This window comes from Cajanus cajan, chromosome 6 (assembly GCF_000230855.2).
Source record: "Cajanus cajan strain Asha chromosome 6, NIPB_CcT2T_4, whole genome shotgun sequence".
Lineage (NCBI taxonomy): Eukaryota > Viridiplantae > Streptophyta > Magnoliopsida > Fabales > Fabaceae > Cajanus > Cajanus cajan.
Genome location: NC_138522.1, coordinates 17,048,118 through 17,061,824, shown reverse-complemented (window position 1 = coordinate 17,061,824; position 13,707 = coordinate 17,048,118). Strand labels below are relative to the sequence as shown.

Below are 13,707 nucleotides of genomic sequence, written 5' to 3'. Positions count from 1 at the left end.
CCGGTGAGAACAGTTAGATCCACCTTGAATATGCACTTTTCTGCAGGATACCCCTACCTCGTGATTCGCTCGTGACTGTTCGTGGATGAGTGAATTGTTTGTGCATTGTTTATGTGACATTGTTTGAGCATACATTGCATTTCTTTAAACATACAACATTCCTTTTTTTAAAAATAAGAATAAATAGGAATAAGAATCTTCCATTACATGGTGTTAACATCTACCTTCATCACATTCATATAGGTAGTTTCCCTTTTCACCCAAAAAAAATACAAAAGATACAAAATATCAAAAAGAAAAAATATGTTTATCCCAAACCAAGCAATATCATGCATCATCTTAGGAGAATTCCGAAAACATGATAATGCTTAGTTGAATAAACACTATGCATGCATATTCAACCTCATCATCTCATATCATGCATATAGATCATGGAGAGATCTAGGAGTCATTCATACATCTCTCCTAGTAATCCATTAATAAACATTAATAAAAAGAAAGAAATAATCGATGCGTATATTCAAAGAATGGATCACACGCCGTTCGTTATCAAGTGTAAGCCAACAACCGCGCCAAGCGAGCACACGTCAACTCCGTTGTTGGTAATCAAGACAAACAAAGGGGAAGGTCCAACACCATTAAGGATCACAGTTCCAAGGCCTTTCCCTTACAAATCAAATAAGGCTGTGCCGTGGATATACGACATCCACTCTTCTGCCGACAGTGATATCTCCAACATCGCTGGACTTGGGGGCATGACTAGGAGTGGTAGGATCTACACTCCCGATGATCTTCATAACAAAGCCCCCAAGAATAAAGAAAAAGAAGAAAAGAAAACCGAGGAAAAAGAATCCGAGGAGGAGACTGACAAGCTGTTAAAATTTATCCGACAGAGCGAGTACTCCATCGTGGATCAACTTCATAGGACGCCAGCAAAGATTACGCTGTTGTCGTTGATCCTATGCTCCGAACCGCATCGGCAAGCTCTGTTGAAAGTCTTGAACGAGGCATACGTGTCGCACACTATCTCCCAAGACGAGTTTGAGGGGATTGTTAGTCACATCAAGGCTAATGATCACCTCACCTTCATCGATGAAGAAATCCCCGCCGAGGGATCAAACCACAACAAGCCCTTGCACATCTCTATAAAGTGCAAGGAGTATCACATCGCTAAAGTCTTGGTAGATAATGGATCTTCCTTGAACGTAATGCCAAAAAGAGCGCTCAAGCAAGTGGCAATCAAGGGAATCCAAATGCGCCCGAGCAACATGATCGTTCGAGCCTTCGATGGATCTAAAAGAGAAGTGGTGGGAGAGATCAATCTTCCAATCCAAATTGGACCCACTATCTTCAACGTCGAATTTCAAGTGATGGACATCACTCCCGCATACAGCTGTCTCCTCGGCCGATGATAGTCATATTTTAGTATATCTTTCTTTATGTGATTTTACCTTGTTTGATTCTTTTTAGTAGCCTTTATTCATGTTTTAGTTCAGATTTGCATTAGTGAATCATTTAGGAATTAGTTATAAATTTTACTAATTTTCCGTAAGAATTTCCTGTTTTGACACAGTTTCTTGTACAAGCCATATCTAGAGCTATTCAACTCGGAATTTGGAAAACTTGGTGTCCCTGTAAAGATAAGACGGAGATCTACAATTCACATGTTGGACGAAAAGCCCAGTTTGGACATTTTCAGACCCAAAATTGTGCTTTAAGGTCGCGGCGCTGCACTTGATTTTTCAGCTTGTCATGAAACTGTTTTGTTTAGTTAATTAGGCTTTTGAATTGTAATTAGTGGACTGGACCTTTGGTTTTAGACCCATTATTTTGTCTTTAAAAGCATGTAATGACTCAGGAGTTGGGTCTTGGACAATTCATTTTTTAGATTTTCAGATTTGAGATAACTTCTTCAAGAAGTTTCTCTAAAAAGTCTCTCTTCTCTCTTTAGAAACTTCTCATCTTCTCTCTCACTCTCTTTTTACACGAATCCTTTTCTCTTTCACGAAATTTCTTCTCTCAATTGGAAACTGCTGCAGCATGATAATGAGGCACGGCTAGTTCCTTAATCGGTTTAAGGTTTCAAGAATTACGGTAAATTTGAGTCTCTAATTTTACTGAACGAATTCTTTCTTCTTCTCCTCTTTTCTGTTTAGTTCAAATTCGGGTTTCATGATATTGAATCTTTGTTTTGATTCCTAATTGAAAATGAGAAGAATTTTCTGATTAGAAATCACCTAAATCCCTAATTCAATCGATTACTTTTCTTGGATTTTGTTGAAATTTGGAATGTGCGATTGTAGTTTCTGTTTTAATAAAATTCATAATCTAGATTTAGATTACACTGTTTGGATTAATTTCGGATTGAATTGGATGGGTTAAGAATTCGTATTTGTTGTGAACAATGATGATTATACCGTATGAACTGAAACCTTGAACCGAATTCCTATACAACTGAAATTTTGTGTTGATTTGATTTCTTTGCTTTCTTAATACTTTGCTCTAATTGTTTGCTGGAAAATCTTTTCCCCCTGAGTTCTAAATTGATTTACATACATGATTAAATTCAAAATATAATGTGCTTGTGTCCTTGAGAGATGACCTAGGTTAAGCCCTCTATATTACAGAAATTTGTTGAGGAACCTAGAATTGTTTGATAGTGATACGACCGAGCTATCAAAATGGCGCCGTTGCCGGGGACATAAGTCATTTTGTTTTGATTTTTATCATGTATACTAACTGTTTGTAGAAATGTTTTCGAATTTATAGTGTAGTATTTTGTAATTCAATTCTAACTCTGATTCTGTCACTAATTCATTGTTGTTTTTGCAGTTTAGTTTTCAATACTATTGTGTTTGTCTTGAATTGTGTTGTTTAGGTAATTTGTAGTGTTTTTGTAGCAATATTGTGTGGTCTCTTTGCGGTTTCTTTGTGGTTTCTTTGTGCTGTATTTTAGCTGGAAAAACAGGGAAAGGAAACAGAGAAAAAACAGAGGAAAACACATTCCGGAAACAGAGGACTAGTAGTGTTTTTGTAGCAATATTGTGTGGTCTCTTTGCGGTTTCTTTGTGGTTTCTTTGTGCTGTATTTTAGCTGGAAAAACAGGGAAAGGAAACAGAGAAAAAACAGAGGAAAACACATTCCGGAAACAGAGGACTAGTAGAAATCATTTCCTGAAGAAATTGATTTTGGCTCTCCATGAAACCATTCCGAAAATTTTCAAAGATTCTCTGATTGAGCTGAAACTTGGTCTCCAAAGGTAAAACGTGATTCTGAGCAAACTTACCCCCTATTGGGGGTAATCTGGGCTTAAAATCACGAAATTCCTTCATCTTCTATGAGTTCTGTATAATTTTTTGTAGGGGTATTTTGGTCTTTTTTGCGAAAGTTGTCAGATTGGGCTGAAAATTGGTGGGAAGGTGGCTAAAATTCACACATCAAGGCACCCCTGTTATGGAATAACTACGGGTGTTGGGGGTCCTTTTTGCCAAATTCCTTCATTTAGACCACTTTTTCAATTTTTTACTGTTTTTGATATTTTTAAAAATCACAAAAAAATTCTCAAAATTAGGAAATCATGTGAGAAATGATGTTCTGGTGGTGAAATATTTTTTAAAATTCATTTGGTATAGTTTTGCATGTTATAGTTGCTTATATAGTAAATATTGACTTTTCTGTTGACTTTTGACTTTTCTGTTGACTTTTGACTTCATAACCTTGTATGTGTTCTTATTTGCATGACTAGGTCCAACCCTGGTACATTACATGATTTTGATCCTGAGATAGAAAGAACACTTCATCATAGGTTAAGGTGTAGGTCTAGTCAGAAAAATAATAGTAGTGTAGTTGATTCTGAAGTAGTTATTAATTCTACTTTTAATCCTCAATCCTGCTTAGATAGTGATATTTTTAATTTTCAATCTTGCTCTTCTTCTGAAACTGATTCTGAATTTGATATCATGGCTGATAATCGTGAACTCACTTTGAAGGAATTGGCTACACCTAATGTTGTGTATCAACCATGGTGTGTCCAATATCCTGATAATCAAACAAATTATGAGCTTAAATCTGGACTTATCCATTTGTTGCCCAAGTTTCATGGACTTGCAGGTGAAGATCCTCATAAGCATTTAAAGGAGTTCCATGTAGTGTGTTCCACCATGAGACCTCAAGGAGTTCCTGAAGATCATGTCAAAATGAAGGCATTTCCTTTCTCTCTGGATGGTGTTGCAAAAGATTGGCTCTACTTTCTACCAGCAACAATCACTACATGGAATCAAATGAAGAGATTGTTTCTAGAGAAATTCTTTCCTGCATCCAGAACAGCAGCAATTAGGAAAGAGATTTGTGGTATAAGGCAACTGAATGGAGAGACTTTGTATGAATACTGGGAGAGATTCAACAAGCTGTGTGCTACATGTCCTCAACATCAAATTAGTGAGCAATTATTGATTCAATATTTTTATGAAGGACTAACCTTGATGGATAGGAACATGATAGATGCAGCAAGTGGAGGAGCACTGATGGATAAGACACCAAATGCTGCAAGACAACTCATTTCGAACATGGCAGCCAACACTCAGCAATTTGGATTTAGAGGAGCTGTCAAGGGAGTAAATGAGATGGCAATTGGTGCTGGTTCTAGTTCTGTTTGTGGTGTAGATAATCAAAGGCTGGAAAACAAAATTAATGAGCTAACCACCATGGTGAGACATTTAGCAATTGAACAAAAACAACAGGCGAATGCAGCAAGTGAATGTCCAGCAACAGTTTGTGGCATTTGTTCTTCAGAGGAGCACTATACACATTCATGTCCCACTCTACAAGAAACAGATGCAAATGTTTCTGGAATTTACACCAACCAGCAACAACAATATAGGCCACAACAGCAACAAAATTACAATCCATACTCCCAAACATACAACCCAGGTTGGAAAGATCATCCAAATCTGAAATGGGGGCAACAACAACAACAACCTTCATTCCAACCTTTTGGAAAATATCAGCCTCCATTCAAGCATCAGCAACAACAACCACCAGCACCTACACCTCCTCCTGCACAAAAGAGTGGACCTTCATTTGAGGAGATGATGCAACAGATGGCTGCACAAAATTTGCAGTTTCAGAGAAATATGGATGCCACTGTCCAAGATTTAAAGACTCAAATTGGCCAGTTAGCATCTCAGGTAAATCAGTTTCAATCTCAAGGTTCTGGCAAACTTCCCTCCCAAACAGTTTTAAATCCAAAGGGGAATGTGAGTGCCATTACTTTGAGAAGTGGAAAAGAGTTACCACCAGTGCAGCAACAATCAGTTGTAGCACCAGTGGAATGTGATTCTTCCTTTGCAGGTGCAGCTGAAAATAATGATGCAGCAAAGAGGAGATCAGAGATTCCACTCCCCTTTCCAAATAGACCAGCAAAGAAGAGATTAGAAATTGATACTGAATTGCTGGATATGTTTAGCAAGGTGGAAGTCAACATTCCTCTCCTCGATGCCATCCGACAAATTCCAAAATATGCAAAGTTCCTTAAGGAATTATGTACTAATAAGAGAAAGTTGAAGGGTGATGAGAGAGTGAACATGGGGCGAAATGGTTCTGCATTACTCCAGAAGAAAAATGTGTCTGCCATTATTCCACATGATCTACTTCCAGATTTGCCACAAAAATGCAAAGATCCAGGAACTTTTACTATCCCTTGTACTATAGGGGAAGAAATTTTTACTAATGCTATGCTGGATCTAGGTGCTTCAATAAATGTTATGCCTGCATCTGTTTTTAGATCATTGCAGATTGGAGACTTGATTCCTACAGGTGTGAGCATTCAGCTGGCAAACAGGAGCATTGTGCAGCCACTTGGAGTAGTAGAGGATGTGCTGGTCAAAGTAGAAGATCTTCTCTTCCCTGCAGATTTCTACATTCTTGAGATGGAGGATGAGTCATCCAGTCATGCTACATTGATCCTTGGGAGACCATTCCTAAGGACAGCAAGGACAAAGATAGATGTGCATGCAGGGACTCTTTCTATGGAGTTTGGAGATAATCTGGTGCAATTTAATATTTTTGAGGCTATGAGACATCCAATAGAAAACCATTCTGTTTTTAGTTTGGATGTTATTGATTTATTAGTTGATGATTGCACAGATTTTGATGATGATCTACTTGCTGATTTTTCTGATTTTACTAACCCATTATGTACTTGTGATGATGATTCATCTATGTGTGCTATTTGTGCAGAAATTAGTGTTGCTATTTCAGGTGTAGCAGATTTAGCCACATCAATAGATGTTCCACCACCAGCATCTGAGACATTATCTCCATCTTTACCTTCATTGCCAGTACCATCCACTGTGCAGGCACCATCAGTAGAGTTAAAGCCTTTACCTGCACATTTGAAGTATGCTTATTTAGAGGACAATCAAGGGCTTCCTGTCATTATAGCTAGCATTCTTGAATCTAATCAGGAGGAGAGACTGTTGCAGGTTTTGAGAGATCACAGGAAAGCCATTGGTTGGACTCTTGCTGACCTTCCTGGGATTAGTCCTGCTATATGCATGCACCGGATTCTACTTGAGGATGAGTTCCGACCTGTGAGGCAGCCACAGAGAAGACTTAATCCTACTATTTTAGATGTGGTGAAGAAAGAGGTCACAAAGTTATTGGCGGCAGGTATAATATATCCTATTTCTGATAGTAAGTGGGTTAGTCCTGTGCAGGTCGTTCCCAAGAAGACTGGGATGACTGTGGTGAGGAACCAGGATGCTGAGTTGGTTCCAACCAGAGTTCAAAATAGTTGGCGAGTTTGTGTGGACTATAGAAGACTTAATCAGGCAACTCGCAAAGACCACTTCCCTCTTCCATTCATCGATCAGGTGTTGGAGAGGTTGGCAGGTAAATCACATTATTGCTTCTTGGATGGATTTTCAGGGTACATGCAGATTCATATTGCACCAGAGGACCAACACAAGACCACTTTCACCTGTCCATTTGGCACATTTGCTTACACTAGGATGCCATTTGGTCTATGCAACGCTCCGGCCACCTTTCAGAGGTGTATGGTAAGTATATTTTCTGATCTATTGGAGAGTTGCATGGAGGTGTTTATGGATGATTTTACAGTTTATGGTTCTTCATTTGATGCATGCTTAGAGAGTCTATCTAGGGTATTAGATAGGTGTATCCAAACTAACCTTGTGTTAAATTTTGAAAAATGTCATTTTATGGTCACACATGGTATAGTTTTAGGTCACTTAGTCTCTAGTAGAGGCATTGAGGTTGATAAGGCTAAGATAGATATCATTGCTTCTTTACCTTACCCCGCTTCTGTGCGGGAAGTACGTTCTTTTCTTGGACATGCAGGTTTTTACAGGAGGTTCATCCAAGACTTTAGCAAGATTGCACTGCCACTGTCCAAGCTTCTACAAAAAGAGGTGGAGTTCATTTTTGACCAGCCTTGTCAACTAGCCTTTAAGGAGTTGAGGAAGCGGCTTACCACCACACCTATTGTACAGCCGCCTGATTGGGAGCTTCCATTTGAGCTCATGTGCGATGCATCCAACTTTGCACTTGGGGCTGTTTTAGCTCAGCGGGTTGGGAGGCTTTCGCATGTCATTGCTTATGCCTCTCGCACATTGGATGCAGCTCAAGTCAATTACACCACCACTGAGAAGGAGCTTTTAGCTATTGTATTTGCTTTAGATAAATTTCGTTCATATTTGCTTGGCTCCAAAATTATTGTGTTTTCTGACCATGCAGCTTTGAGATTCCTGTTGAAGAAGCCTGATGCTAAACCCAGATTGATCAGGTGGATGCTTCTTCTTCAGGAATTTGATATTGAGATCAGAGATAGGAGTGGTGCAGAGAATTTGGTAGCAGACCATTTGAGCAGGATTGAGGGGGGGCGTGTTGATCCCCTGCCTATTAGAGATGATTTTCCTGATGAGCAGTTGATGCACTTACATGATACTGCTCCTTGGTTTGCTGACATTGTAAATTATTTGGTTGCAGGTGTTCTTCCCCTGGATTTATCTAGATCACAAATAGCTAAACTGAAAAGTGAAGTTAAATATTATGTTTGGGATGACCCTTATTTGTGGAGATTTTGCAGTGACCAGGTGATCCGCAGGTGTATTCCAGATCATGAGATCCAGTCTGTGCTTCAATTTTGTCATGCTTCACCTGTTGGAGGACATTATGGTTCATACAGGACAGCTAGGAAGGTGTTGGACAGTGGGTTTTATTGGCCCACCATTTTCAGAGATGCACATCAGATATTCAGCACCTGTGAGCAGTGTGAGAGAGCAGGGATGGCCATTACACGCAGGCATGAGATGCCCCAACATCCTATCATTTTCTGTGAGGTTTTTGATGTTTGGGGTATTGATTTTATGGGTCCATTTCCTCCATCTTTTGGTTACACTTATATTTTATTAGCTGTTGATTATGTTTCAAAATGGGTGGAGGCTAAGGCCACAAAAACTAATGATTCTAAAGTTGTTGTGGATTTTGTTAGATCCAATATTTTTTGCAGGTTTGGTGTGCCTAAAGCCATCATCAGTGATAGGGGGAGCCATTTCTGTAATAGGAGCATGCAGGCTTTGCTTCATAAGTATGGGGTGGTGCATAGAGTGTCTACAGCTTATCATCCTCAAACTAATGGGCAAGCTGAAGTTTTTAACAGGGAAATCAAGCAAATTTTGCAGAAAATAGTGCACCCCAATAGGAAGGATTGGAGCAAGCTTTTGGAGGATGCTCTGTGGGCACATAGGACAGCTTACCGGACACCTATTGGGATGTCTCCTTATAGGATTGTGTTTGGTAAAGCATGTCATCTACCTGTTGAGGTTGAGCATAGAGCATATTGGGCAGTGAAGAATTGTAACTTGGCATTTGACCAAGCTGGTATGCAAAGGAAGCTTCAGTTGCAGCAACTTGAGGAGCTTCGGTTGGAAGCCTATGAAAACTCCAAGATTTATAAAGAGAAAGTCAAGCGCTTTCATGATAGTCATCTTTTAAGAAAGGAGTTTAAAGTGGGCCAACAAGTATTATTGTTCAATTCTCGCCTAAAGCTCATTGCCGGTAAACTTAGATCAAGGTGGGATGGTCCTTTTGTTATTACTAATGTGTTTTCCCATGGTGCAGTAGAAATTAAAAATGAAGTTACCGGCAAAACCTTCAAAGTGAACGGGCATCAACTTAAGGAATTTCATCAAAGTCCAAAGTTGGAGGACAAAGATGTGGAAGACATTTCATTAGAAGAGCCAACTCTTGGACCTTGAGGGAGTTCTACCCCTTATCTTATAATTTGCAATTGTCTTTATTGATTGCATTATTTGTTTCATTGAGGACAATGTGTGTTTCAAGTGTGGGGGGAGTTGTTTGCATAATAAAAAAAAAAAAAAAAAAAAAAAAAAAAAAAGTTTCAGAGAGAATCACGACCGTGATTCTAAATCACGGGCGTGATCTTCTCTGGAAAATTTTTGGAAAACCCCAGAGAGAATCATGACCGTGATTCTAAATCACGGGCGTGATCTTCTCTGGAAAATTTTTGGAAAACCCCAGAGAGAATCACGACCGTGATTCTAAATCACGGGCGTGATCTTCTCTGGAAAATTTTTGGAAAACCCCAGAGAGAATCACGACCGTGATTCTAAATCACGGGCGTGATCTTCTCTGGAAAATTTTTGAAAAACCCCAGAGAGAATCACGACCGTGATTCTAAATCACGGGCGTGATCTTCTCTGGAAAATTTTTGAAAAAAAAAAAAAAAAAAAAAAAAAATTTCTTATTTTTTTCTTTGGATTTGTAGATGTATGGATTTAGAAAGTTGCATCATTTTTGTTGATTGGTTGAACATCATGAAGTGAAAACCATTTGTGCATTTTTAGTTTTGTTAGTTGATTTGAAAAATTAAAGTTTGATTCTTTGATAATAGAATTTTAACCTTGTGAGATTTGAGCCTATATTGATGGATGGAATACATCACTCCATTCCAATTTCTTTCTTGTGTGAATTTGCTCATGATTGCTAGATTACTCTAGGTTTTGCCTTAACTCTTTTGAAGCTTCTTGTTCACATGCTCTATTGATATGATTTAGGCATTTAGGCATTTGTTTCTTAAACTACTAGCCAAATAGCCTACCTCACAATTTTTTTTTTCCCCTAGTTTCCCTCTTTGAGCCTTTATATCCCTTCCTTGATTTTAGCTCATTATAAGCCAAAAGTGAAAAACAATGATATCCCATAACCTTAGGGATTAAAGGAGCTCTGGAATTGTTTTGGGAATGGGTTCTTTATAAGTGTGGGGGTGCTTTTAGGGAATGCTTCTATATTGTTGATATTGAGTTATTTGGCACTTTAAAAAAAAAAAAAAAAGGAAAAGAAAAAAAAAAAGGAAAAGAAAAAAAAAAAAGGAAAAGAAAAAAAAAAAAAATCAAAATAAATAATTTGCCATTGGGAGGCAAAAATTCAAAATTCAAAACTGAAAAAAAAAAAATAATAATAATAATAAATAAATAAATACATATGAAAATGGATAGCATAACAATTTATAGGAGTTTCTTCTAGGGGTAATCTTTATGCTTATTGAACCTATTCCCCATTGCTCCTCTTTTCTCTTTGGTTATAAAGCTTAAATGACAATTTTTTTTCTTTTCTCATCTAACCTTTACCTTGGCCAAGTTACAACCTAATAAAAGTCCTACTGATCTTTAATTGCATGTGATTCAAGTTGTGAAATTTAGAGGTTTGTCAAAGCTTGGGTGTGCTAGTTCTACATGATGCATTTGAGTGTAAACACAAACTTAAACACTTGAGTGATGAGTGTAAACACTTCCTTGTGAGGGTTCTATTATTTTTGAATCATTCTTTAATTGAGCTTATCACCTTGCTAGCTTCTAATGTTGCATTTGTGTTCATGGATTGTTGTTTTACCTTGATGCTTGAATGTTGTATTCTTTCTTTCTTCTTATACATTTGTGAATTCATTAGAAAAATTTAAGAAGTTTTGCTTATTCTTTGATAAAGTTTTAGAAAAGTTATATTAGAGTGATTTTTAGTTTTGCCCCGGAGTGCAAAAGATTAAGTGTGGGGGTATTTGATAGTCATATTTTAGTATATCTTTCTTTATGTGATTTTACCTTGTTTGATTCTTTTTAGTAGCCTTTATTCATGTTTTAGTTCAGATTTGCATTAGTGAATCATTTAGGAATTAGTTATAAATTTTACTAATTTTCCGTAAGAATTTCCTGTTTTGACACAGTTTCTTGTACAAGCCATATCTAGAGCTATTCAACTCGGAATTTGGCAAACTTGGTGTCCCTGTAAAGATAAGACGGAGATCTACAATTCACATGTTGGACGAAAAGCCCAGTTTGGACATTTTCAGACCCAAAATTGTGCTTTAAGGTCGCGGCGCTGCACTTGATTTTTCAGCTTGTCATGAAACTGTTTTGTTTAGTTAATTAGGCTTTTGAATTGTAATTAGTGGACTGGACCTTTGGTTTTAGACCCATTATTTTGTCTTTAAAAGCATGTAATGACTCAGGAGTTGGGTCTTGGACAATTCATTTTTTAGATTTTCAGATTTGAGATAACTTCTTCAAGAAGTTTCTCTAAAAAGTCTCTCTTCTCTCTTTAGAAACTTCTCATCTTCTCTCTCACTCTCTTTTTACACGAATCCTTTTCTCTTTCACGAAATTTCTTCTCTCAATTGGAAACTGCTGCAGCATGATAATGAGGCACGGCTAGTTCCTTAATCGGTTTAAGGTTTCAAGAATTACGGTAAATTTGAGTCTCTAATTTTACTGAACGAATTCTTTCTTCTTCTCCTCTTTTCTGTTTAGTTCAAATTCGGGTTTCATGATATTGAATCTTTGTTTTGATTCCTAATTGAAAATGAGAAGAATTTTCTGATTAGAAATCACCTAAATCCCTAATTCAATCGATTACTTTTCTTGGATTTTGTTGAAATTTGGAATGTGCGATTGTAGTTTCTGTTTTAATAAAATTCATAATCTAGATTTAGATTACACTGTTTGGATTAATTTCGGATTGAATTAGATGGGTTAAGAATTCGTATTTGTTGTGAACAATGATGATTATACCGTATGAACTGAAACCTTGAACCGAATTCCTATACAACTGAAATTTTGTGTTGATTTGATTTCTTTGCTTTCTTAATACTTTGCTCTAATTGTTTGCTGGAAAATCTTTTCCCCCTGAGTTCTAAATTGATTTACATACATGATTAAATTCAAAATATAATGTGCTTGTGTCCTTGAGAGATGACCTAGGTTAAGCCCTCTATATTACAGAAATTTGTTGAGGAACCTAGAATTGTTTGATAGTGATACGACCGAGCTATCAGCCGACCTTGGATTCATGATGCGAAAGCTGTTCCTTCTACGCTCCACCAGAAAGTCAAGTTCATAATGGGTGACAAGCTGGTGACCGTGCAAGCTGAAGATGACATACTCATCAGCAAGCCATCCACCATACCTTATGTGGATGCAGCAGAGGAAGCTTTGGAAACCGCCTTCCAAGCATTGGAAATTGCCAATGTTGAAACGTTTCCCCGAGAAATGAAGAAGGTAGCTCATATGCTCACAAAGAACGGATACTTGCCAGGACAAGGATTAGGCAAGGACTCCCAAGGAATCCCGGAGCTACCCATTATCAAGGACAATCCGGGGAAACAAGGGTTAGGATACAACCCTGTTAAAGATCAAAGAACGAAGAGGAATCAAGATCCTTCTCGACGTTCTTTAAGCCAGATCTTTAGGAAGGCTGGTTCACAAACGTCAAGGCCAGATGTCGTCATCAAGTGTCCTTTTCCTTCTAATAGGGATGTGTAAATTCAGTGACTATTAGAGATCACTCCTCGGGGACAGCCCGACCCCCGAGCCTCGATAGGGCACATGTTTCCATTATGATTATAATAAAATCATTCTTCATTATTTCTTATTGCTTCTTTTCTTGCTCGCAATAAATTTCTAGGCCATATTATTTAACCCTGTTTGAATAAGCATGAATGAGGTTAAAATCGTCTTAAAAAAAAATAAACCCACATCATTTTGCGTGGAAGTGTGCACGACAACTTGGAGCACCTTTTCTTGGCTTCAATAAGTGCCATCATGGATAAAAAGAAATCCATTCAGGACAAAAATCCTAAAAAACAAAAAAGCTCGGCAGGAAACCCAAAAAGGGGACTGCGCAAAAATAAGAGCAAAAGACCCGCTAGGGATCCCACAAAAGGGTGACCTAGGCAAAAGTTAGGGTTACAAAATGAAGACAAAGACCCGCTAGGAATCCCACGAAAGGGTGACCTAGGCAAAAGTTAGGGTTACAAAAATGAACAAAAATAAAGGTCCGCTAAAACGCCACAAAAGGGTGTTTTAGGCAAAAATAAGGACAATCAGAAAAACAAAATAAATCCATGATGGTACCATCAAATGAATTCAACAAGGGGCTCAAGAAAAGCTATCCAAGTTGTCAAAGCACAATCATTAATAACAAAGATGTGCTTAACTTCATAAGTGTTTAATCGAACAAGCCTAAACACAATAAGCCTACCAATGGCCAAGCCATTCTTACAAAAACCATTTTTCAAAAATAAAATAATCCCCTCTAAAACACAAACTTTTGAAAATATATCCTTTCCTTCTTTTCTCTCTTGTCCCAACGATTTTTGAATAATCTAGTGGAAAC

At 37.8% G+C, this 13,707-nt stretch overlaps 1 protein-coding gene and 1 non-coding gene across 2 annotated transcripts; one reads left to right on the top strand and one right to left on the bottom strand.

Moving 5' to 3' along the window:
* The first annotated feature begins 840 nt into the window (after positions 1-840).
* LOC145958984 (uncharacterized) lies at positions 841-9,298 on the top strand. The gene has a single exon (XM_083076823.1). The coding sequence runs from the start codon at positions 3,738-3,740 to the stop codon at positions 9,276-9,278; it is 5,541 nt and encodes a 1,846-aa protein (XP_082932949.1). The 5' UTR covers positions 841-3,737; the 3' UTR covers positions 9,279-9,298.
* On the bottom strand, positions 4,331-4,435 carry LOC145949430 (small nucleolar RNA R71). The gene has a single exon (XR_014427638.1). It is a non-coding gene; the product is annotated as a small nucleolar RNA R71 (small nucleolar RNA).
* Positions 9,299-13,707: the final 4,409 nt, after the last annotated feature.